General features: G+C 40.2%; 2 protein-coding genes and 1 pseudogene across 2 annotated transcripts in view; 2 read left to right on the forward strand and 1 right to left on the reverse strand.

Moving 5' to 3' along the window:
• Nucleotides 1-791: 791 nt before the first annotated feature.
• On the reverse strand, nt 792-20,514 carry Lrp2bp (LRP2 binding protein). The gene is made up of 9 exons (XM_028757638.1): nt 20,316-20,514; nt 19,880-20,000; nt 19,054-19,166; nt 17,942-18,055; nt 11,104-11,246; nt 10,919-11,024; nt 7,264-7,487; nt 4,823-4,997; nt 792-2,987 (listed from the first exon to the last, which is right to left on the reverse strand). The coding sequence occupies exons 2-9, from the start codon at nt 19,977-19,979 to the stop codon at nt 2,922-2,924; spliced, it is 1,041 nt and encodes a 346-aa protein (XP_028613471.1). The 5' UTR covers nt 19,980-20,000; nt 20,316-20,514; the 3' UTR covers nt 792-2,921.
• Nucleotides 1,352-23,665, forward strand: part of Ankrd37 (ankyrin repeat domain 37) — a 31,282-nt gene continuing 8,968 nt past the window's right edge. Inside the window, exon 1 of the mRNA XM_028757639.1 lies at nt 1,352-1,693. The gene's annotated coding sequence lies outside the window, so the exon portion shown is untranslated. The remainder of the gene's footprint in view (nt 1,694-23,665) is intronic.
• On the forward strand, nt 9,538-10,802 carry LOC114612654 (annotated as a pseudogene).

Consider the following 23,665-nt stretch of genomic DNA (forward strand, 5'->3'; position numbering starts at 1 on the left):
CCCTTCTTCCCTTTCCTTTTCTTCCCTTTCCCCTTTCCTTTCCTTTTTTCTTTTCCTTTTTTTCCCTTTTTCCTCTCTTTACTTTTTCCCTTTTTTCTCCCTTGCCCCCTTTTTTCCTTTTTCTTTTCCTTTCCTTCCTTTCCCTTTTTTTCTTTCCTCCTTTTTCCCCTTTTCTCCTTCCCCTTCCCCATCCTCCCCTTCCCTCCTTTCTCCCTTCCTTTCCCCCTTCCTCCTTCCCACTTACAGGGGAAGGCCTTGTTTCTGGGATGGTTACAGATGGTAAGTTATGGGGAGAATTCAGAGATGCAGAACTACAAAGTTCAAGTACAGTAAGTGTGCAAGGACATAACCAAGGCCAGGCTCAGATACAGTAAGTGTGCAAGGACATAACCAAGGCCAGGCTCAGGTACAGTAAGTGTACAAGGAGGTAACCAAGGCCAGGCTTCCCATTCATTCTGCAGCGGCTCCAGCAGACGCCACCACACTCAAATCCCTTTTTCTCACTATTCAGAGATTTCATTTTAATTTACCCACCATTGCAAATGGCATTATATGGCTCAGTGGTTCAGAGCACTGGCTGTTCTTCCAGAGGACCCAGGTTCAATTCCCAGCACTCACATGGCAGTTTACAATCATGCTCCAGGGGATATCTCTCTCTCTCTCTCTCTCTCTCTCTCTCTCTCTCTCTCTCTCTGTCTGTCTCTGTCTCTCTCTCTGTCTCTCTCTGTCTCTCTCTCTCTCTCTCTCTGTGTGTATGTTTCATGCACAAATATACATGTAGGCAAAACACTCATACACATAAAATAAAATTTAATTTTTCAAAGGAAAATGACATTGGATTTATAAATAAAGTCACACCAGCTAATATGCTGACAAAAGGGGAATTAAGATAACCTTAAAACCTATTGTTTTTAATACATGAAACATAGTTTTCACAAATATGGTACTACACAATTAAAACATAACTTTTACTGTTTTCCCTGTCACCATTTTCTTTAGTAGATTTCACTGACAGTAAGACAGACTGTTGTTAATTACATTTTCTTTCTTTGTTTCTGAGAGTCTCCTTATACCCCTGGCTAACCTCAAACTCAAAAGATACCCACCTGCCTCTGCCTTCCAGTTGCCACCTAGCCTGCTAATTTAATTTTTATACAATATTTAGATGTGTGTCGCAAACATAAGGAAAAATGTCTGCTAATTAATTTCATAAGTATTTAGAAGTTTCTTCAAAGTGAAGGAGAGAGTGACGAGAAAATCTATAAAATAGGAAAAATTCTTCCACAACTAATAATAACTTTAACATCTATGCTATACAAAGAACTACAAAAATTAAACAGTAAAACCGAGAATTACCAACCAAGTAGATGGGCAAAATTAACTACATGTTGCCCAGCTGTATCACTCCTGGGTGTGAGTCTAAAGGATTCGGACCACACACCACAGAGATAAACATCCATGTTTATCTCTGCACTATTCACAGTAGCTAGGAAATGAACCGGCTTACATGTCCATTTACAGATGAATGGAGGAGGAAACGGTGAAGCCAGTGCAGTGGAATCTGACGCATCCATAAGGAAAAAACGACATACTTTCATGAAAATGGATGGAACTAGAAGCCTTTATGTTAAATAAGACTCTGAAGGACAAACGCATGTTTTCTCTGACATGGAGCCAAGATTTGAAGATGTGTGTATGTATAGAGCAGTGTTTGTATTTATCTGTGTGTATTTATAGCTCATGAGAATAGAGGAGCATAAGAGGAGACAATCCTGAGGGAGGCGGGAACTAAGTATAGGAGAAGGGGAGATTAGCTGGGGAAAGGAAAGGGGCTGTCTGTGGGGGTGTGGCTCAAGGAGGGAGGTAACTGAGGGAGGGGAGGGCTATCTGTGGGGGTGTGGCTCAAGGAGGGGGGCAGTGAGGGAGGGGAGGGGCTGTCTGTGGGGGTGAGACCCAAGGGAGGGAGGGCAGTGAGGGACAAGGTGAGACCACACATATGAGGATATCTTAATGAAATCCATTTCTTTGTGTGCTAACCTAAAAATCTGCTTATTAAAAAATCTTTTATAAGTATGCTTTCTTAGGCTAGATTACAAAACAATATTTAGATGTAGTTCTTAGGTTAATACTTTTTATGAGATTTTTCCATATTTTATCTTGTATACAAATGTTTCTAGGATTTACAAAAAATGTAGAAAATGAATTCAAACAAAAGCATATTGCTATAATTCTTCATCTAGGGGTCTTAATGGTTCGTTAAATTAAGATCTTTGAGGGCATATTTGGAGGGACATGATACTAAATAATTTTTTTAAATTTACAAATTAGCCAATTATCTATAAGAATCTTTAAATAAGTTATAGAAACACCATACACTTTGTACAAAAAGGATTTGAAAGTCTAATTGTTAAATTTTCTTTGGCCTTCATTTAATTTCTGAAAAATTTTAGATGACTAAATGTATTTTAAATTAGCAAAATTCATAAAACTTAACAAGTGCTAAAGAAAACATAAGAACTAAACTTTCAAATTATGTTTTTAAGTTGGCAGCACATATACTTTGGAAATCACAAAACTCAATTTGTACTAAGTAGTTACAGACACTGCATTTAATAAGGTAAAGAGGTATTTGCTCTTGGCATGCTTTCAAATTCATACAATCCAGGCCACTCTACAAGCTAAGAGACTGGTCTCTGAATACTCTTCCCAGCAATTTGATTGGTGTCTAAATTTTAGTTTGTAAAAATTGCAGAATACAAATATAGTAACAAAACTAAAATTTTTGTAAAATACCCCAGATAATATAACAGGGATCAGACGTTGCTGCTGTGAATATTTAACACACATTGTTTCAAATTAGAATTGATGGTCTTTGTTGAAATGCTTTGTGGTCTAAATTCTTTGAAGGAATGCATTGTGGTCTAAATTCTCTGGTGAATAAGTAAGGAGTGAAGTTCATCTGCCAGTGTAGGGTTCAGACGGCAAGCCTTAAAGAGAGAAGAGAGTTGAGTAGTTGATAAATTCTCATTGCTTGGTTCTTCTGTCTTTAAAAATAGACAAACATAAATATATAATTTTAGAATTAAAAGTAAAAATAAGAATTATTAAAACAAGAGAAATAGACATCAATTTGGACTCAATTATGTAATCAGCTGAATCTATAATAATTTTAAAGTATAAACTTTTGTTATGCCTAAGTAGTGATAAGGGGCATGATTCTCTTCAGTGCCCAGGACATTGGTCTTACAGGATTTGTTTAGTTGTTATCTTCTAAGAGAAAACTTTCATATTTGTTTCTGAGACAGTGAAATCAAAAGGGTCTTCTTTACATTAGGCTTGCATTTTCCTGAACATATTTTATAAACATTGTAGATCCTAGGAGAATACACAATACCTAGAGAAGCCTAAAAAGCCAAGTCTAGCCTGACAGTGAGCGGAGAGCAGACATAAGTCCTGGCCTGGGGTTCGGCCATCTTACTGCCCTTCCTATGGTGTGGCACCAACTCCCCTCCCTCTCTGCCAACACCCCCAGTTGAGAATCCACCACTGTCAGGATCCCTTCAGTATAGCTCTCAGTGAGGTATACTGTTTCTTTTCTCACACCTCATACAACTCCACTAGTTGGCTGCATCTTCGTGATCTCCACTTCATCAGTATCCTCTGTAGTATGTGATGGCCTAACCAGGTACTGTGTTCTACCTGCCATGATGGAACACAGCAACGGAGCTACTGTCTCCCAAAAGGTGGGAAACAATTCTGATATTGCTGTTGGTTTACCGATTTTCCAGGCTGTTTATACCAAATATCCGGTCATTCTGAACTAGATGCGCTCCCATACTTTATCTACAATGGCATACTATGGATAATCTAGAACATGAAATTGCATTGGTTTTGAAGATTTGTGGTGCAGAAAATATTTAGATTTTGTAAAAAGTCACTTTGTTCACACTCCTTACTTGCCACGATGGTGTGGCGGTAAATACCCCTAGACACCAGTTCTATTTGTTACTTTGGAAATTTGTTTAAAGCACAGTAGTTCTAAACTGTGTGCACACTAGAATACTCTAGAGAACTTTGGCAGATATGGTGGTATTCTACTCCCAGAGACTATAAATTAATTCTTCTGAAATAAGGCCTGGCACTAGCCTCTAATTCCAGAATCTTCAGAGGCCACAGCGGCAGAATTGCCATGAGTTCCGGGCCAGCCTGGGCTACACAGCAAAGAACTACATGTAGAGGTAATTGTAATGCCATTCTGATTTGTGCTCATGAATATCATGGACTGCAGGCATGAATAACTTCCTGTTTTAAAATTCACTACAGTTACTATTGTAATAGGTATCCGCCAGCCCCACCCAAGAGTCTTCCTTCTGAAAGTGAGCACATGAATTAAAAAGGGAGAGGGTAAATGATTACCTCATACTCATGAAACTTTGTCATGGAGGTATTATTACTTTAAAAACCTTCATTTAATGACAATATGAGAGTGAAGATATAGGCTTGAAATGTTTTTTGTTGTTGTTGTTGGGTCTTTTGTTTTGTTGTGAAGACAAACATTTAAGCCCTGGGGACAATGACAGGCTTTTAGTTGCTTGCTGATAGCAGCAGATTTGAGGGGAATAATTTACATCAAATTGTAACTTTTATCATCGGAGCTTAATTACATTGACAAAAATCTATCAGAGCTGAGTGAACCTGCACAGAATCACCAGGGACGTGTTATCTGCACAGTGATTAGAAAGCCACCCCAGAGAGCGGTTCCACTCTCAAGGAGAAGGCTGTGGTTTCTAGTTAGGAAAATTTGTTTTGTCCCCAGACTTACTTTAGAATAATAGTGCTTGGCAGATGCTTCATCTTTTGTAATGCCCAAGCCAAGCTGGAGACACCGAGCATAGTAGAAAGACGCCATGGCCATGCCTTTGCTGATAAACTCTGGGAGACAGTCCGTGACATGGGCTATCATGGGGATGTCGTGAACCTCATCATAGTCCGCTATCCTGAAGGGATGTGAAATTGTGAGATTTAAAAGCATACCAGACGTGGTTTATGTTAGCACAGAACAACCTATGGAAATTCTGTGCTCAAAGTGATGTCCCTGCGCTTTTGAAAAGTTTGCTGTGTGGTGAGGTTAATGTAACATAACCCGCTAATAGCAGGGAAGGGTGAACCAGATCCCATCTTCCTTGTGGAAATACTCATAGGGGTTATCCGTTAGAAAAATACTTTCCTTATTAATATTTTAAGCATAAGTATCATCTTGTGAATAAATAGACTAGGAGTTATAATTCTATAATCCCTGTTTAGGGGCACAGTCCCTTAATGACTGAAGTCCCTAGGGAATGTGTATTTTAACATGGGCACAGCCATGTCTGGAACTCCAAGGCCACAGACCTGTGGGACAATTGGTAAAGCTGTTAAAACATTTGGCCAGGCTGAAAAGACATGGCAAAGGTTTCCTCAGCTGTCCAAGTATGAGTGTTTATGGATGACTGACTGGTGTGTGCAAAGACTAGCCACTCCAGCTTCCTCCTCCGCTCAGATCTTTGCAGCTGGAGACTTCTCTGTACAGATACTTCCGAGCCAAACACCACCCAGAAGTGTTAGCAGAGCCCCACCAGATACCAGCTTCACTGTACGTGTACCTGTCCTTGTCCATTTCCCTGATGCTCTCACCGGGATCCCATGATCCAAGCTGCTAGTTGTCTTTTGCTACTTCTGGGTTTTTTCTTCCACCCTTCTCTACCCTTTCCCCACCCTTCCAAACTCCTAACACTGATAAGAGAAAAAAAAAAAAGAGAGGAAAGGAAAGAGATCCCTGAATAAAGGCAGGGGCTAGAAAGGGGGTGACATTATCATTAGAATACTTCCTGCACATTAGGGGCACTGAGTTCCTTGGGGCAAGTTTGATCTTTGCCATCAGGATGTCTAATTCTTTTTCTTCTTTGTGCACAACTACTTAACAAACTGTGACTAACAACAACCAACCAACACACCACCAACCAACAAATCACCTCTTGGGCCCAAGCATTTGTATAACCTCAGAAAAGTACCCAGAATTCCAAAGATCACACAATCACAGAAACTTTCTGCAGCTGGTGCGCGAACACACACACACACACACACACACCAAAGAAGTCGATGTAATAAGGATTGTGAGAACTGTTGAGAATCTCGGCCAGGAGGAGCACTTGCTAGGACTGTGGCTGTGGCTCCTTCATGGCCTACTGTCTGCAGGGTACCATGTTCAGGAGAAGGGGAGAACGGTTTCCTTACTTTCATCTTCTCTCAATCTGTCACTCTCTGTGGTTAGTGGGCTCAAGACTGGGACATAGATCAGCACACCCATAGTCTAGTGGCCACTCTAGATTGCCCTGAACTGGTTTTCTTAGTCTGTTACTGCTTTTGTACAGTATGGATAAATATATGTAAGGAGACAGAGGGCAGCTTTATGGACTCAGCAGAGTTTCCAAAGAATTCATAAAACATTTGTTTGGGTCTTTGATCAATACCATCTATGAGCCACTTTACAATCATGAAGCATTTTCTAACCACACAGTGATTTTACTGCATGACTGGGGAATATAGAGAGACCAAGAATTCTTAATCGGCAGGTCTAAAGTTGTGTTTACACTGAGAAACCCACTTCAGCTAATAGCTATGAAATCCTGAAGGTGAATGGTACAGAATTGTACTTTCCAATGTGGTCGTAACTAACCACATTGGCTATTCATTAAAAATGTAACTGGATTATATTTTCAGTTCTCACTGGCATCTAAGGTCATCCAGCAGCTGTCATCTCAATGCTGCAGGAAGTTTTGTGGCAAGTAGTTAATGCCAAGATAATACCAAGGACACCAAGATAAGTCCCTCTGCTCGTCATCCAAACATTACCGTGGTTCAAAAATGTCCACTGCAACATTCAGGTGGGACTAGTGTCAAGATTAAGAGGTGTTCAGGTCTGCTTGTTCATGAATGAGGGTTCCCTTCATTCAGGGGATTAATGCCCTTCTATAGAAGCCTGCACTGCACATAGCTTGGGGGTGGGGGGGGGTAAGAGTTGGGGAGCTTGCCCTTTGACATTCTGCATATGAGGACTTGGAATTCCTCCCCCTCTGGAGAAGGCAGGTTTCACCAGCCAGCAGAACGTGTCAGCACCCTGGTTTCAGTCTTCTCAGCTCCAGAAATGTGAGAAAGAATTTCTATCCATTATAAAGCACCCATCTGTGTTGGTGGGATAACAACACAAAACGAGCTCAGAATCACCTTTTGGAAAACGAAACACACTTGGTAAAGAACTTCATCTTGTAGTAGTACTCCACTAGAGTCCCCTGCGCGTAGACGTTCCCTCGCTCAGCGGCTTCCCGCAAGCAGTGCAGGGCGGCTTCTGTGTCTTGGCGGATTCCCTGTCCGTAGAAGTACATGAGGCCAAGTGCACCTTGGGACTCCAGGTTTCCATTGCCACAAGCTTCCGAATGCCAGAAAAAAGCCTGAGAAATCACAATTTCATTATATTATCAGCATGATGAAATTATGAGAGTTCTAGAAAGAAAAATTCTAACTATAATTGTATCATTATTGGACATATTTCCAGGAATTAGTTGTCCAGGGTTGTCCTGGACTATATGTATGGGCATGGAAGACATGTGCTTTAATATTCTAAGGTGAGTTTCACAGGTCAGCGTTGTTCCTGGCAGATGAAGGTCCTCTGTCTTGGGTTTCAAGCTTTGCAAGTTTAGCAGAGTAAAGGTGGAGAAGGTATAGCCTAGGAACTGACGGAAGGTTTGCACCTGCAAGGAGGTGCACTCAAAGAATCCCCAGTGATGCTAAGGAAGAGCTAGAGTGAGTGTGTGTGTGAATGTGTGTGTGTGTGTGTGTGTGTGTGTGTGTGTGTGTGTCTTCCTGTTGCTATCAGGAAAGAAGGCTTGTTTGGGCTCACAGTTCCTTCCCTCAGTGGCAGGGAAGGCTTGGTGTCAGGAGCATGAGGTAGCTCGCCGCTCATACTGCCTCCACATTCAGGAAGCAGAGAGTGGGTAGGAAGTGGAACCAGGTTGTAAACCTCAAACTCTGCCTCCTTCCACTTCCTCCAGTGAGGTTCCACTTCCTAAAGATTCCACAACTCTCCAAAACAGCGCCACCAGCCTGGCCAAATAAATGTTGAAACATAGGAATCTATTGGGTCATTTTACACTCAAACCACAGCAGAGTTCCGGCTGGATCGCAGCAGGTGCTGGCTGCCAAAAGTCAGAGACCACTTAGATGGAGCATCGTTTGGATTTGTTACTTTTCTCATGTCGATGGCCAAATACCAGACATGTAAGAGAATGGCTTATTCTGGCTCAGTTTGAGAAGTGTACAGCCCATCATGAGGGACAGTCACAGAGGCAGAAGCTTGAGAAGGCTGGTCACACTGCAACCCCAATAGAAAGAGAGACAGATGAATGTCCTTGCTCAACTAGAGTGCTAATTCTTACTTACTTTTTACATTTATGCGTTAGTGTGTGTGTGTGTGTGTGTGTGTGTGTGTGTATGCGTGCATGCATGTTCGAACTCACATGCATAAGCACGTGATGTGTGGGAGTTGGTTCTCTCCTTTCTCATGCAGGTTCTGAGGATCAAACTCAGGTTGTCAGGCTTCCCAGCAAGCATATCTAATGCTGAGCCATCACTGGCCCAGCTGACTTGTTTTTGTGGTCTGAAGGTCTAGCCTAAGGAGCAGAACCACCCACATTTAGAGGAGGTCTTCTGATGTCATCCTAACCTAGATAATCTCTCACACATAAGTTCATCGATCCTTAGTAATTCTATCTCCTGATTAATTACCGTTTGCCTAACACTGAGTCTGATTTAAAGAAAGTAGGTCCATGTGGTTGTTGGAACATTCCTGCCTGTTACCTGCCTTTTAGGAATTTGCCATTAACCCTTCACTGACCAGTAGGACTCAGCCTGACATTTTCTTCTTGTAGGATTTTTTTCCAGTCATCTTTGTGAGAGTGTATTTTGTCAGAAATACCGTGGCTTTAGCTTTTATATCCATGTGTGCTTTACTCAGCCGGCCTTTAGTACTTCCTTAAATCAAGAGGAACATTACTTTTCTCGTGCTCAAATGAGCCTGGCCATTATTTCAGGAATGCCTCTTTTATTTTTTATTTTTTTTAGTTTTTGTAGTGTTGTGCTTTGTTTATGTAACCTTTTCTAGCATACAACAGGTTCTCATATCCGTAGTTTCCTTTGGTAAAAGCAGGAAAGGCAGAGACTGTTCAGACAGGAAAGGTTTGAGCTGAGCTTTGAGATTTTTGATGCTCAATCTTGACTGTACATTTGATTGGGCTGAGAAATTCTGAGACAATGCAGCACACATCTGGGTATAGAGAAGCACTTCTGGAAGGGAGCACCCTGTCTCTGCTTCGGGCTGCAGTGAGGTGAGCAGTAAGTTGCTCCATCAGATATTTGTCAGGATGACAGAAAGTCTGACACAAGGTCCTGGAGTGTGAACTTCCTTCACCTTGTGTAGGAGACCTTAGACATACATACCGAAGCCTACTCATTCCACAGATTCTTCCCTGAAGAGAACTGGGGAAACAGTTATTAACCTCGATATAAACAATTATCAACCTAGATACACTGCTAGTATTAAAAAGAAAGAAGGGGGTGAGGAAGCATCCGAGTACGGAGCTGGGTTGCAAAGGACTGGCCGAGGAACCTGGACTAGGCCACGGCGTGACAAAAGCGTGTCCAGCGGGGCCAGCAGAAGCCACGCAGGGGTTTCAGGGACTTTGAATATGTCGGGGATTGCCCTCAGCCGACTTGCGCAGGAAAGGAAAGCTTGGAGGAAGGAACACCCTTTTGGCTTTGTGGGTGTCCCAACAAAGAACCCTGATGGCACGATGAACCTGATGAACTGGGAGTGCGCTATCCCTGGGAAGAAGGGGACTCCGTGGGAAGGAGGCTTGTTCAAGCTACAGATGTTTTTCAAAGATGATTATCCATCCTCACCACCAAAATGTAAATTCGAGCCTCCACTGTTTCATCCAAACGTGTATCCTTCTGGCACAGTGTGCCTGTCCATCCTGGAAGAAGACAAGGACTGGAGGCCAGCTATCACGATCAAACAGATCTTATTAGGAATAAAAGAACTTCTAAATGAACCAAATATTCAAGACCCAGTTCAAGCAGAGGCCTACACAATTTACTGCCAAAACAGAGTGGAATATGAGAAAAGGGTTCGAGCACAAGCGAAGAAGTTTGCCCCCTCATAAGCAGCGGCCTGGGCTCCATGACGAGGAAGGGATTGGCATGGCAAGAACTTGTTTACAACCTTTTGCAGATCTAAGTCGCTCCGTACAGTTACTAGTCGCCTGGGAGGGTTGAGCGGGCACCATTTTCCATTTCCGCCACTGGCATATACAGTCTCAATTCGCTGAATTGCCCCAGTTTTTCATACAGGGTCTCTTCCTTCAGTCTTTTGTATTTTTGATTGTTAAGTAAAACTTGCTTTTATTTTAATATTGATGTCAGTATTTCAACTGCTGTAAAATGATAAACTTTTGTACTTGGTAACCCCCCTAGGAGTGTCGCCCTCGGATGCACGCATGCTTCCCACTGAGCTCTGGCCTCCAGCTGGCTGTATGACAGAACCACACTGTCCCTCCTTCCCCACCCTCGTCCTTCTCAGAAACCTGGGCTGTTGCTTATGAGCCTCAGATCCAAAGTTGGCCAGCATCTCCATTCTGCACCACTTCCTTTGTGTTTATATGGTGTTTTGTCTGTGTTGCTGTTTAGAGTAAATAAACTGTTTGTATAAAGGTAAAAAAAAACAAAAAAGAAAGAAAGAAGGTTGAGGTGTGGTTCAGCATAGGTGAGGCTGAGGAGTCTGCCAATACCAAATAAACACAAGTCTTAAATGGGACTGGGCAGTTACCTTTTCTAACTCTTTGGGCTCTTTCATTGAATAAAACAATCCTAGAATACTTTGCGCCTTCACACTAGCTTTTGGGTTTCCATTGTCGGCAGCAAACAGCCACAGTCTGAAAGAGACACCAAGAGAGGTTAGTCTTTGGTTGAGCATTTTAGCAGCACAAACGCCTTAACTCGATGGAAGATTACCTCTCTGCTTCCTCGTCTGATCGCTTCACCCCTTTTCCTTCAAAATAAGCTCTTCCGAGGTTGTAAGCAGCAGCAAATTTCAAGTGTATTGTCTGGGGGCATGAAGAATCGAGGATTTTCTTCATATACTTCACTCCTTTTTCCTTCCACAAAGGAAAAGAACGAACAAACAAAAACACTAGTTATTAGTTTACTCAAACAGGATGAATGTCTTTCTTCCTGTATATCGTTCAAGTATTAACATGGTGTGTGCAAATCACAAATCAGTGCTTAGGAGTATAATGGCTCTGGATGTTCAGGGATGAAGAAAAGGAAGGAGAGGTTGTGTAAAAGTATGTGCTGGTCAGGCATTCCTGTGGGCCATGGGGTAGATGATCTTATACTCTGTCTCTCCATCCGACCTGTGCTGAGGGTGCTCATTAGTAACAAATGTCCAAATGTCTGTCTTCTTCATATGACAGCTGCACAGCCACAGCTGGCATTTTAATTACAAGTGACAAAACATCTCCTTTGGGTAAAGACACTTGTGAATAAACTTAATAATTTGACTTTGATAGTGGAAGAAGAGTTCTCCTCTGACATCTGTATGTGTGCGTGTGTGTGTGTGTGTGTGTGTGTGTGTGTGTGTGTGCGCGCGCGCGCGCACACGTGCGCACATGTATGTGTGTATACCATGCTGCTTTTGCAGAGGACTCTAGTTTGAGTCCCAGCACCCAAGTTGTTGCTCATATTCACCTGTAACTCCAGCTCCAGGATATCTGATCTCCACAGGCACCTGTGCATATGTGCCTGTGTGCTCTCACACACATACACAACTAAAAATAAAATCTTTTGTTTTAAAATAAAAGAACATCACTAAGGCATACCCTTAGGACACCAAAAGGTCACCTAAGTTGACGGTTCCTTGGTCAACTGCCCTTCTCTCAGAATCTGCCCCTTCAGTTTTTCCAGTCCAGACTGTGTCTATTCCATGGTGTTACTACTCTTCAGAAATGACTTGTGTTAGCCAAACCGAGTCAGCTAAATTGCTGGCTTTGGACAGGTTCTTTCCTGACCCATGCACCACAGTGTCCAGTCATTTCTGGGTCTGCAGGAATGTTTGTCTGATTTCCTTTCTTTTGATCCTTGGTCATCATTTAAGTCTCTGCTTGAATGTGACTCCTCTGTCTGATGTTCTGTAATCAATGTCCTTTGGTTTCTCAACCAATACCTGCCATTTCAGACCCTCCCCATAGCCTCAAGTTTGTTCTCCTGACCTGGCTGTTAATCCTGAGGGTAGAAGGACATAGCAGACAGCCCGAGGCTAAGGCCCCTGAGAGAGGTCTGTTGGGAGCCTTGAGTTTAGTTGGTAACTTCAACCATCGCAGCTGGACCATTTTGGAGAGCATACAAGGTAAGTTGTCAAGGCACCCAAATTCTCATGTATTCTGAATTCCACAATGCTGCTTTCAGTTTCCCCCTCTTCTTCTGTTGCTCTCCCACTTAAACTGTTTGTGGATGAATAAAATCCCCACATCCTGAGTCTTTTCTTCACTCTGTTTGCTTTCCCTGACTAAACTTTGTGGTCCCATGAAACCATCTTTAGTGAAGGTAATACATAGAATCTCCCATTATAACATTAAATATGTATAATATTAAATATATAATAACACTAAAGACATTATAATATTAAATAGATTATAATATCAAATACATATGTTAAATTTGTTCTAATGTTAAATATTTTATAATATTAAATATAATATTAACTATGTATATTAAATGTTTTAATATTAAATATATTATAATATTAAATGCATATGTTAAATCTGTTCTAATATTAAATATAATATTAAATATGTATAGTGTTAAATATGTTCTAATATTAAATATATTATAATATTAAATTAATATAATGTTAAATATGTTCTAATATTAAATATGTTATAATATTAAATGTATTACAGTGCTCAAAGATGGAGCTGGCTTTATTTTCACTTTCTTAGCTTCCTCATTTCTACCCTACATGTAAGATAAAGTAACTACCTTATAGTTCAGAGAACCCACAACTTTTTTAGTCCTGTCATTTTCCTGGTCACAGGTTATGCCCCAACATGAGCAGGAAGGCTTTGTCTGAGAAGATAGATTCTTTCTTTAGTAAAGTTCCTTGGAAACCCACTGAAATTAAGACCTTGATAACAGTGTCAGCATGCGACCACAAGGTCAGATATTTGCCCAGTTTGCTATAGGTCTGATACCTGGGCATATTGCGATGAACAAAGTAGACAAAGCTCCTGACTTGTGAGGCTGTGTCCCAGTGAGAGATAAAGAAGTTAACATTAAGTAGCCATTGCAGCTATGAAGAAATTAAGGGTGCTATTTTACAGTCCAATCATAGCAAGCATCTAAGAAGAAAACATCTTAGTAATTACCAGGATTAACAGAAGGCAAATGAAAGAAAGATAATGATGCTCTGTTCCCACAGAAAGATGGGACCAACCTACTTGTCTTTCAGGAGAAGACAAAGCAAACAACGCATAGAAAGAGACAAGAACAGGTCAGAAAGGAGTTGGTAAGGTTTTGCAGACTCATGAGATAGCTCAGCCAGGAAGCAATCCCTCACAGATGATAACAGAAATGAACAAGTCAAAGATTAAAGCTGGCGGTTTATTATCTCTTTGAGAAGTTTAAACTGTTCCTTTTTTGATAAATTCTTTCTGGTTAGATATGAATATTTTTAAAGATTTTAGAAAGATGTCTGTAATTTCCTTAGTACTTATTTCTAAATCCCATGTTAAATGACCCTTTAATAATTGTAATGGTTGAATCTTGATATGATTTAAATGTAAGCAGGGTGGCACTGAGTTAGAAAGCACAGATAAACATAAAACCAGTACTTAGAAATCACTTTCATTCTAGAGAAAGACATGGAAAGTTGCAGAGTTAATGTGTCATGAGTATGTTATACTCACCCATAATTGCTTGCTTCCTCACCCATAATTCCTGTTAGGTCTTCCAATTCTTGACTAATTTTGCTAGTCAACTGACTGATACCTTGTTCCTTCAATGATAGCAAAAAGAAGCATATAGACTGGCCAGAGAGTGATCATCATATTGGGTCTTGAGACTTTTAGCTATCTTTTGTTTTACATTTTATATTTATATTTATATTTCATTAGTGTATGTATATATGTATGTATGCATGCATGGATGTATGTGAGGGGTGAGCACATCGTGTGTGTGTGTGTGTGTGTGTGTGTGTGTGTGTGTGTTGAGGGCCATCGGCCACAGTCTACCGGGTTCACCTGAAAGAGAGGCTGGGAATGGAAGAGGGACAGGAGGGCGAGAAGAGATGAAGCCAGGACAAAGGTTTCTGATCGAGGCTCAATGATTTAATGTTCAGCTTCTAATTTAAAGGGGATAACCTACCCCTTCTCGGCACTGTGTGTGTGTGTGTGTGTGTGTGTGTGTGTGTGTAGGTCAAAAGACAACTTGGGGGAGTCAGTTCTCTCCTTCTAACATGTAAGTCCCAGGGAGTGAATTCAAACCCTGAGGTTTGGCAGTAAGCACTGTTACCCACTGAGCCATCTCACATTGATACATTCTGATATTCTGATAACATTCTTTCAAAGCACATTGGGTTTTGTAATAATTTAATGCTGATATAAAAATAATATCCTTGACAATCTAGTGGGTCAAGGAAACCAGCTGTATAAAGGAGAACACACCCGGTCTTCCCTGTGTTGTGTACCGTGCTATTGAATAAATGCAACAAGTCAAGGGAGGACAAATTGTGTGACAGCCTTGTTTTGCTTGATGTTAAAATATCTGAATCAATCACGGAGTCAATAAGTGTGATGCTTTCGAGTCATCTGCACCTCGGCTTACTAGCGATTAATCGTGCTCAAGTGTTTTCTGGAGTGAATTTTAATACTGTTCCCTAAAAGCTGATTTATTATTTGAGGACATGAAAGGCCGATGAGGCGAGGATGTCTATTTGCATTTTGGACCATAATTATTTTACTTTATTCAGTTCGCAGAGCTGGAATAGAACTAGAACACCACATGGGCCAACAGCTACTCCCCTGAGCTAAACTCCCAGCCCTTGACTTCAGTAATTTAATGCATACTGTAGACTTTAATGGGTGATTGAACTGGAAACTGCTTCAGAGGTACAGTTAGGATGTTCTATTGAGACTGAGAGCCGTATTTGAGTCCTGTCTCCTATGTATAATTTTATAGCCACTAAGTGACTTATTTATCTCCAGCACTGTTAATGGGCAATTGTTGGCTACCCATATTTTCTATGTTTATTTTAGTTGATAGGCTGACTTGCCTGGAGAAGCTGAATTTCAGCTTCTAAAAGACGTCTCCCAACTTTGGTCAAGTTGCTTCCTCTATCTAAACACTATTCTTTCCCACTATGCTAAAAAGCAGTTTATGTCACCTATTTGATGAAAACTTCCCTGACCACACCTTTGTATCTGGCACATGTGTCTATCTTAGTCCACAACACTTAGCTTCACTAATAGACTGCCTCAGATTGCCAATCCCTTTCCTACTTATCTTTGATTACGCAGCTCCTCTGACTGTTTTGACATCATCCATAATGTTTAGGCATTAGAGACTGAGCAAATAATACATTAAGCCAATGAAATTAGTTTGTGCTGTTTACAATGCTAAGCATATAACTCACTGGCTGTGTAGTAAGTCCTCCTGACACAGAAAGTAGAGATGGATCTTTCAAGCTTTGTTTATGTTAGTCATTCAAGGGCAGAAGAGGGCATCAGATATCCTGCACTGGAGTCACAGATAGTTGTGAGCTGCCATGTGGGTGCTGGGAATTGAACCCAAGGCCTCTGGAAGAGCAACCAGTACTCTTAGCCACTGAGCCATCTCTTCAATTTGTTTGTCGTTTTAAAATTATTTTAAATCATATATTCATGTATATACGTATCCGTGTACGTGTGTTGTGGGGTCACATTTGAATATGGTGCCCGAGGAGTTCAGAAGAGGATGTTGGTTCCCCTGGAGCTGGAGATAAAGGTACTTGTGAGCTGTCCAACTTAGGTGCTGGTAACAGAACCTGGGTCCTTTATAAAGAGCAGTACATGGTCATAATCACTCAGCCAACACTCTAGCCCTCTTCAAGATAAATGTTAAGAATAACTATAAACCCTATGAAGGATACTAAGGCACAAAGAAACTCTACTGCTTCAAATATTAATTTGAATACCAATTTCTAATTTCTATATTTGTAGATGACTTGGATGTAGAATTGGTATATATTGTATGATCATTTTTGAAAGTGTTTATGTATATAAATAAATATGTATGTATGTGTGTTATATGTATGTGCATAGACACATACACACACAGCATACACACATGTCTTCTTTTGTCCTTGGTGATTAGTTCCAAGACCTTCCTGTGCACAAAAGCCACAGATGGAAGCTCCGGTCTCTACACAAAGTGACATAATGTATATAACCAAGATACATCCTGTCATACATTTTGTTATTATAGGTTGCTTCTAAAAATACACACAGGAAACTCTAATTCCATTTCTATGTTTTTAATTTTTATTACGCCTTAAAATAAAATTTTAGTGTAGGCACACACCTGCCATGGTGCATGTGCAGAGGCCAGAGGACAAGTTTGGTGACTTAATTCTCTTCTTTTACCATGAGGTGGAGATATTGAGCCCAGGCTCGCTGGCTTGCTTGGCAAGCCCCTTTACCCTCTTTGCCATGTCGTTGACCCATGTTATGTTCTAACTTAAGAATTTTGGGAGTCCTTTGTTAAAAACTATAACCTCTGTCACCATATTAATGCTTGTATCATAATTGTGTAACAATAGAAAGTATTCACATTTGATGTGAATTGATTAACAAGGGATTCAATTCCTAGTTTCTAAATCTTACCCATATCCATATAGCTTTGTAACCATTTTTTTTTAATGAGGGAAAATATTTTCAACAGCATGTTAAGAGCTAATGATAGGAAGAAACTGTTTTGTTGTGAATTACAGAAGTTTACAAATGACCCTCAAAAACTAACATCATGCAACTAAGAAAATCTATGTCAAAAAATCAATGTAATTTTTCAGGCAAGATGATCAAAATCTCTCCCCATGCAGAATGCTTGTTTTCGACTTTGGTCTCTCAAAATTTAAAACTATAGACATTTGTACTATTTGTACAGTATATAAGAATTACTTTATGTAAGTTTTCTGTAAAATTCCTAATGTGAGAGTTGATGGGAGAGCTATCATCTTTCCTGGAAACAGAGAAGGGCATATTGGTAACCGTGAGAACAATGCTCGGAGAAAGGATCTGAGCACCTGCTCTTCCTGGACCACAGTAAAGTGAACTCAGTGGTAAACTATGTTCTTCAGGAGAGATGGAATGGTCTGAGTGGCAGTGGATGTTATCACACCAGACCTGCTCACCATGTGAACAAAAATATAGAAGCACTGTCAACATGGAAGCCTTTTTTGAGGATAACTCCTTGTTCATATGGAAGAAGAAATCACTGGAAAGATACAGCATGCCTGTAGTAGTTGGGAATGGTCATTCAGTTCAAATACAAAGAGGCTCATTGTTTGACAGTTGAATTTAGTTATGTCAAGAAGCTTCTAGTTTAGGTTTGGAGCTGAACAGGGACAATGTGGAACAGGAAATTCCAAAGAGAAACTAACTCTGTCTTTTATATATGTGTACAGTGATGTCAGTATCCATTAGAATACTAAAATGAAATATTAATGTTAAAATAGAGATTTTTTAAAAATATAAGTCAATTGCATCAAATAGCCCTTGGCAGTGAGATCTTAAACACCACGGACAAAACGATAACTTACAGCATTTGCGGTGGTCCCCAGCCCATCATAATACATCACTCCTAGCTGATAAATTGCTTGATGGTCTTTCTCCTGGATTTCCTCAAACTGTGCTAAGGCTTCTTCATACCATCCCTGAAAGCCACAGAGAGGATTTCATTTTATTATGTGTTTATAGTAAACCCAAACAGAAGCATACAATGGTCATTTCTGCCTAAGGATACAGTTAACACATTATTCAGCCATACTGGAACTGAAGGCCCAAACTGAAAAGACGGTATCTTAGGCCAAGGCCATCTCAGAGAGGTTGTGAAAACAAGCCTTCAGAAGATATTTATAGAGTAAATGAAGGTACCAATATCAAAACGTTAGAGAAAGCAGAACTGGTGACTAACAATTTACTGAGTACTCAAAGGCTCATGAGGGGTTGGGGGCCATCCTTCGGAATCTAATGAATAACTGAAGCTTTATTACTGGAGCTAACATGATACCACACAGGAGATTTTTATCTCTACCTACAGAGCTATCCCACCACAATGTAGATAAATAAGGAAATAGTCTCCTCATGCTGTATAGGATATATGAAAAGCTACATTTCATACCAAATAATCAGGAACTTCAATTATTGTTCATATGCAAATAGCTTATGAATGATACTACATATTATGAATAAAACCATAAAACTTACATTATCAACTTACAGTGTGGAGATGGATTTTCCAAAATGATGCCTTTGAATAACTTTTGTGAAGAAGGTTCAGATATCGCCTTAATCTTATATCTGTGTGCCACACTTAGAGCCGCAACCACTGCCTATGTGATTTCGCTGGCATAACAGTGTAAGAGACTGACTTGAAAGTTTGCGGGGACCATCTTCTGCCTCTGCTTTGTGTGTGTATGATGCTGGGGGTGGAACCCAGGGTCTTGTCAGCCCTGTCCAACTGCTCCACTACTATACTAACAACCCCAACAATCCTAACAAAACAATTATGCCAAAAGAAGAAGGAGAAGGAGAAGAAGGAGAAGGAGAAGGAGAAGGAGAAGGAGAAGGAGAAGGAGAAGGAGAAGGAGAAGGAGAAGGAGAAGGAGAAGGGAAAAGAAAGAAAAGATAAAGACCAAAAAACTACTGGTACCTCTTCAAAATAGAGTTGGCCTCTTAGAAAATATGCCATAGCATCCCCTCTTCTTATTCTTTCTTTCAGGAACTGCAATGCTGTATCCACCAAATTAGCGTGGCGGTAATAATCTGATTTAGAAAGTTAAAGACTGTGTTAACTATATGATGAAGGTTCTCTCTTGAAGCCACACATAACATAGAATTCATTAGATGCTGTTAATCTCAGTTTCTTTCCAACTTCTAATTCCTAAAGCTTAGCTCAGAGAAAGAATATAACCTAAATAGAATCATGATCACAGTACAACACACACCTGGCATAATCAAGAAATGCTTATTGCGTTTGGGACTAGAGCTTACTGCCAGAGACCCCAATGCAGTCTCTGCATGCACTGTGCAAAGCTGTCTGTGAGTGAGTTAAATTCTTAGCCTGAGCCATATTAGGACTACTAATCAAGTGAGCTAGCTGGCCATTTCCAGTTTAGCTTTTAAAGCTTACATAAAATTAGCTTTAAATATCCATTTGAAGCAAAGCACAGTGTTGCACTCTCTGAGGGAAGCAACATCTGGCATCTCTTTTTTAGGATGAATCCTTAAGTGCTGAGGGTGAAAATATAATCAGGCTTGAATTTTGACACCTCCAGGGTTAGTTTGCTGTCTGAGTCAGGTCACTAATCTGCAGGAAAGCCAGAAAGGATTATAACATTAACCACCTCCCGGACACCAGGTGTATGGTTTTTTTGTTTGTGTGTTTTGTTTGTTGTTGTTTGTTCTGTTTATTCTAGCATACATGGAATTTCAGTAAAAATATTTTCCAAACAAAAATTAAATATTCAGATTTATACCAGGCTTTTCCTTCTTCCATTGGAAGAATTTTTGTTGTTTAGCAGCATACTGAGATAGAGAGAAAGGGTTTTTGGGCAACTTCTCACTGGTCAGTTTCATCCTGTTTCTACAATGTGGATTCTGTAAACAAGAACACATATGGTGATTACAATTTCTTCTTCCAGGAAAGCACAAAGAAAGACTTCACTCCCAGTTGGAACCCATCACTAAAGCATCTGCCCCACATTGCCTGGCCAAGGGACCCTGAGCTAGCAATAAATCCTGTCTGGCTATGGATTTACACTTGGCAGGGAGTCCTGTCACTCCCAACTGCTGCCACTCAGTGGCAACACACTACACTGCTCACAGTCCCTGACACCGAGGACTTTCCTGTTACTCTTTAGCTGAAACTGGCCAGAGTAATCCATCTCAGATGAAAGCACATGTCTGTTTTACCTGGGAATACACTGTATTTTATCTCTGTTGCTCAGTTTTCTCTTCCAGTCTGTATTGGAATGGCATGTTACCAGATGGATCACTGCTGTATGGTAAATCAGAGCCTTCATATAAAATGTAGGGGCCACCTCATTTGGGTTGAAGGAGTCCAGGTTGGCCTAAGCTGAGAGTAGTGAAGACAGCAAACTCTGTTGTTGCTATGCTTTTTTTTTTTCTTTCTTTTTTGGTCTTTGACATTCTACTGTTTCAACTTACTTCCACCAATCAGGAACCAGCTCCCAGGCAAGGTCTCTCTAATTGGTGGTCTACAGAAGCTCTTAAGAGAAGCTTTGTGTGATTGGAAAGCTATATTTACATACTTACAGGATACTATTTTAGGCAATACACTGCATCATTGGATGAGAGTGGGACTCAAAAAAAGAGAAATGGTTTACTAAATTAGAAAAAAAAACACTGAAATGTCTGTAAGTGAGAGGAGCTAATTAAGAGTTAATTTCTTTATCTGTAGTTTGAAATAAAGGGTCTTAAAGTGTCCTTTCCTTGATATACAAAGTTAATGGGCCCAACATGGGGGCAAAATGTCTTTAATTCTAGCACTCAGGATGCTGAGGTTAACAGATACCTGTTAGTACAAGGCCAGCCTGGTCGACACAATGTGTCCCTGTCCACAACCAAACAAAAAAACAAACAAAGTTACTGGTTACTGGGCTGGAGAGATGGTTCAACAGTTAAGAGGACCAGGGTTTAGTTCCTAGCCAACCACATGGCATCTCACAACTGTCCGTAAAGCAGTTCCAGGGGATTGGAGGCCCTCTTCTGGCTTGTTCAGGCACTAGACACACATACATACACACATGCAGGCAAACACTCATACACATACTCATACACATAAAATAAAAAAATTAATTAAAACAAAAAACCAAGTGTTTCCAGAGGATCTGAACTTCGTTCCCAGAAGTCTCTTTGTAGCTCCAGCTCTAGGGAATGACCACCCTCTTTTGGGCCCTGCTGGCACCCTACACGAGTGACATCTCTGCATGCAGACACACATACACATACACATACTCATAAAAATAAATCTTTGAAAAGTAAAGTAATTGTATTACGTATATTTTAAAATCTAAGTTTCTACTAAAGAATATAAAATTCCCAATAAACAAAGCCACATGTGTAAGATATATAGAAGAAAGCAATTCCAATGTGACAGCCTACTGTCAACCACCACTCACCAACTAGATGAAGAGATTTTATTTCTCTGAAGACGTTAATACAGTGTGCTACTATCTAAAAAAGTTTAGAGCAGTGGTTCTCAACCTTCCTAATGCTGTGACCCTTTAATACAGTCCCTCATGTTGTGGTGACCCTCAGTCATGATATTATTTCATTGCTACTTCATAACTATAGTTTCGGTAGTGCTATGAGTTGTAAATATCTGATACACAACTCCAAGGGGTCACAGTGCATGGGGGTTGAGAACCACTAGTTTAGAGAAACATCTGAAAATTCAAGGCAGGGCATTAGATAGAAAACAAAGCACAAACAGCATTTGAACTCATAAATAACGGAAACTTCATTTAAACTCACATTTTTTTTTCTGGCTACAATACTGCACATGGTTTCTGTTGTTTTAGCGGCTTAAAAAGAAATATGTCACAGGGTCTGAAAAAGAAGAAAAAAGATCGCACTCAGCATCTACTGAATGTCAGGCTTTGCTTCTTTCTAGGTGCGTTATAAGTGCTGGCTCCTGTAAAACCTGAGGAAATAGAGACCAGTTTGAGCACTGTTGAATACACAAGGAAACTGTCAGGGCAGGGAGCTGATTTACCTAATCTCCAAGGGCTGGTTAGCAAGGCCCTACCCACCCATGTATTATTTTGTTTCATCTCTTAAAACAAAAAGCAAAGCAAACGTACTTTTTAATATGTGTTAGAAATGTGTGTCTTCCACTTTAAGAAGTTGGTTATTCTGACAAACTGACTCGGCAGTCTATATAAATCCATGCTACATCCTCTCACGTTTGTACCCTGGATACAGGTCTGACAACCCATGCTGTGAACACACGCCTCCTAGAGGGGAAATGCTAGCCTGGCTCCCCAAAGATACTATCAAAGTGAGCCTGATGCATGGTTGGGGATTTTCTCTGAAATCTTGGTCCCCTGCCCCATACTGTTCATTGCAGCTGTCTTTCTTATTTTTTTGACTTTAATCTATGTCTCTGAATTGTCTCAAAATAGCTATGACTGTTCTCCCACCCCAAGGCCTGATCGTTGTTCCTATAGTCACGAGGCTGTCCCTAACAAAGCTAATTTCTGAAGGGTCATTTCTGCTCTGATTTCTAGCACACAGGAGTGCTAGAAGAGGGTAAGTCAGATTCAGTACTTTTTAAGATGAGGAGACAGAACTAAGAAAAGATTTGAAATCTGATGTATTTATTTATATTTATGTATGTATTTATTCTGCCAAATTTTGACAATAAGCATAAAAATCACCAGAAGGCTTGTAGTCAGGTCATTTGACCTGAGTTGTATCATCCATAAATATGTTTAGACTTTGGGTGCAGTGAAGAAATAAGAATGTATATACAGTATTTCTTCTGTAATCCGTTCTACTCCTTAATTATGAATATTTATGTGATCTTTCTTCTCCTTTTCCCCTCTGTTCTTGAAGAATTATGGGAATCCTATTTTAAAATAGCCAATTTCAGAAAATGGAGTCAATCTATTATAAAGAGCATTATATTTTTCAGAATCATAATTTGAGAATTACAAAAATGAAAAGTAGATATCAGTGTCATAAGATTAGTTAAGAAATGACGTATGAGATTCTTCAAGGCAGGCAACAACAACAAAACAAAACAAAAACAAAACACAAAAAACTTCTGTCAGAGTGCCCTTATCTGTACCTAAGGCAGAAGTCTGTGAAAACAGAAATGACAATAATACATCCTTTTTGGCTTCTTCATACCAGGAAGGAGAGAAAGAACCATGATTCTTCCCATGTGGGGTTTTATTATTAGAGAACAAGACAGAAAAGCTCACTTGCTGTAGCATGAATCAAACATCGTGCATGCTTCCTATCTGCTTTTAGTTTTTCACTAAATGTCGTTTGTTTTTCGGTCAAGTCTATACTGTCTCCCCTTCTACTATGGAACTACATATACAGATGTAAAAAAAAAAAAATCACCGGAAGCTTACCAGCTGTGTGCCTACTATGCTGTAAACTTAGAATGTCCTGTTGTAGAAACTGGGGATTCATTCGTAACATAATCGGAAGAGAACCCATGATTTTGAATTTTTTATAACATTTCTTTCTTTCTTTCTTTCTTTCTTTCTTTCTTTCTTTCTTTCTTT

This window comes from Grammomys surdaster, unplaced genomic scaffold (genome assembly GCF_004785775.1).
Source record: "Grammomys surdaster isolate TR1022 unplaced genomic scaffold, NIH_TR_1.0 126178, whole genome shotgun sequence".
NCBI classification, from domain to species: Eukaryota; Metazoa; Chordata; class Mammalia; order Rodentia; family Muridae; genus Grammomys; species Grammomys surdaster.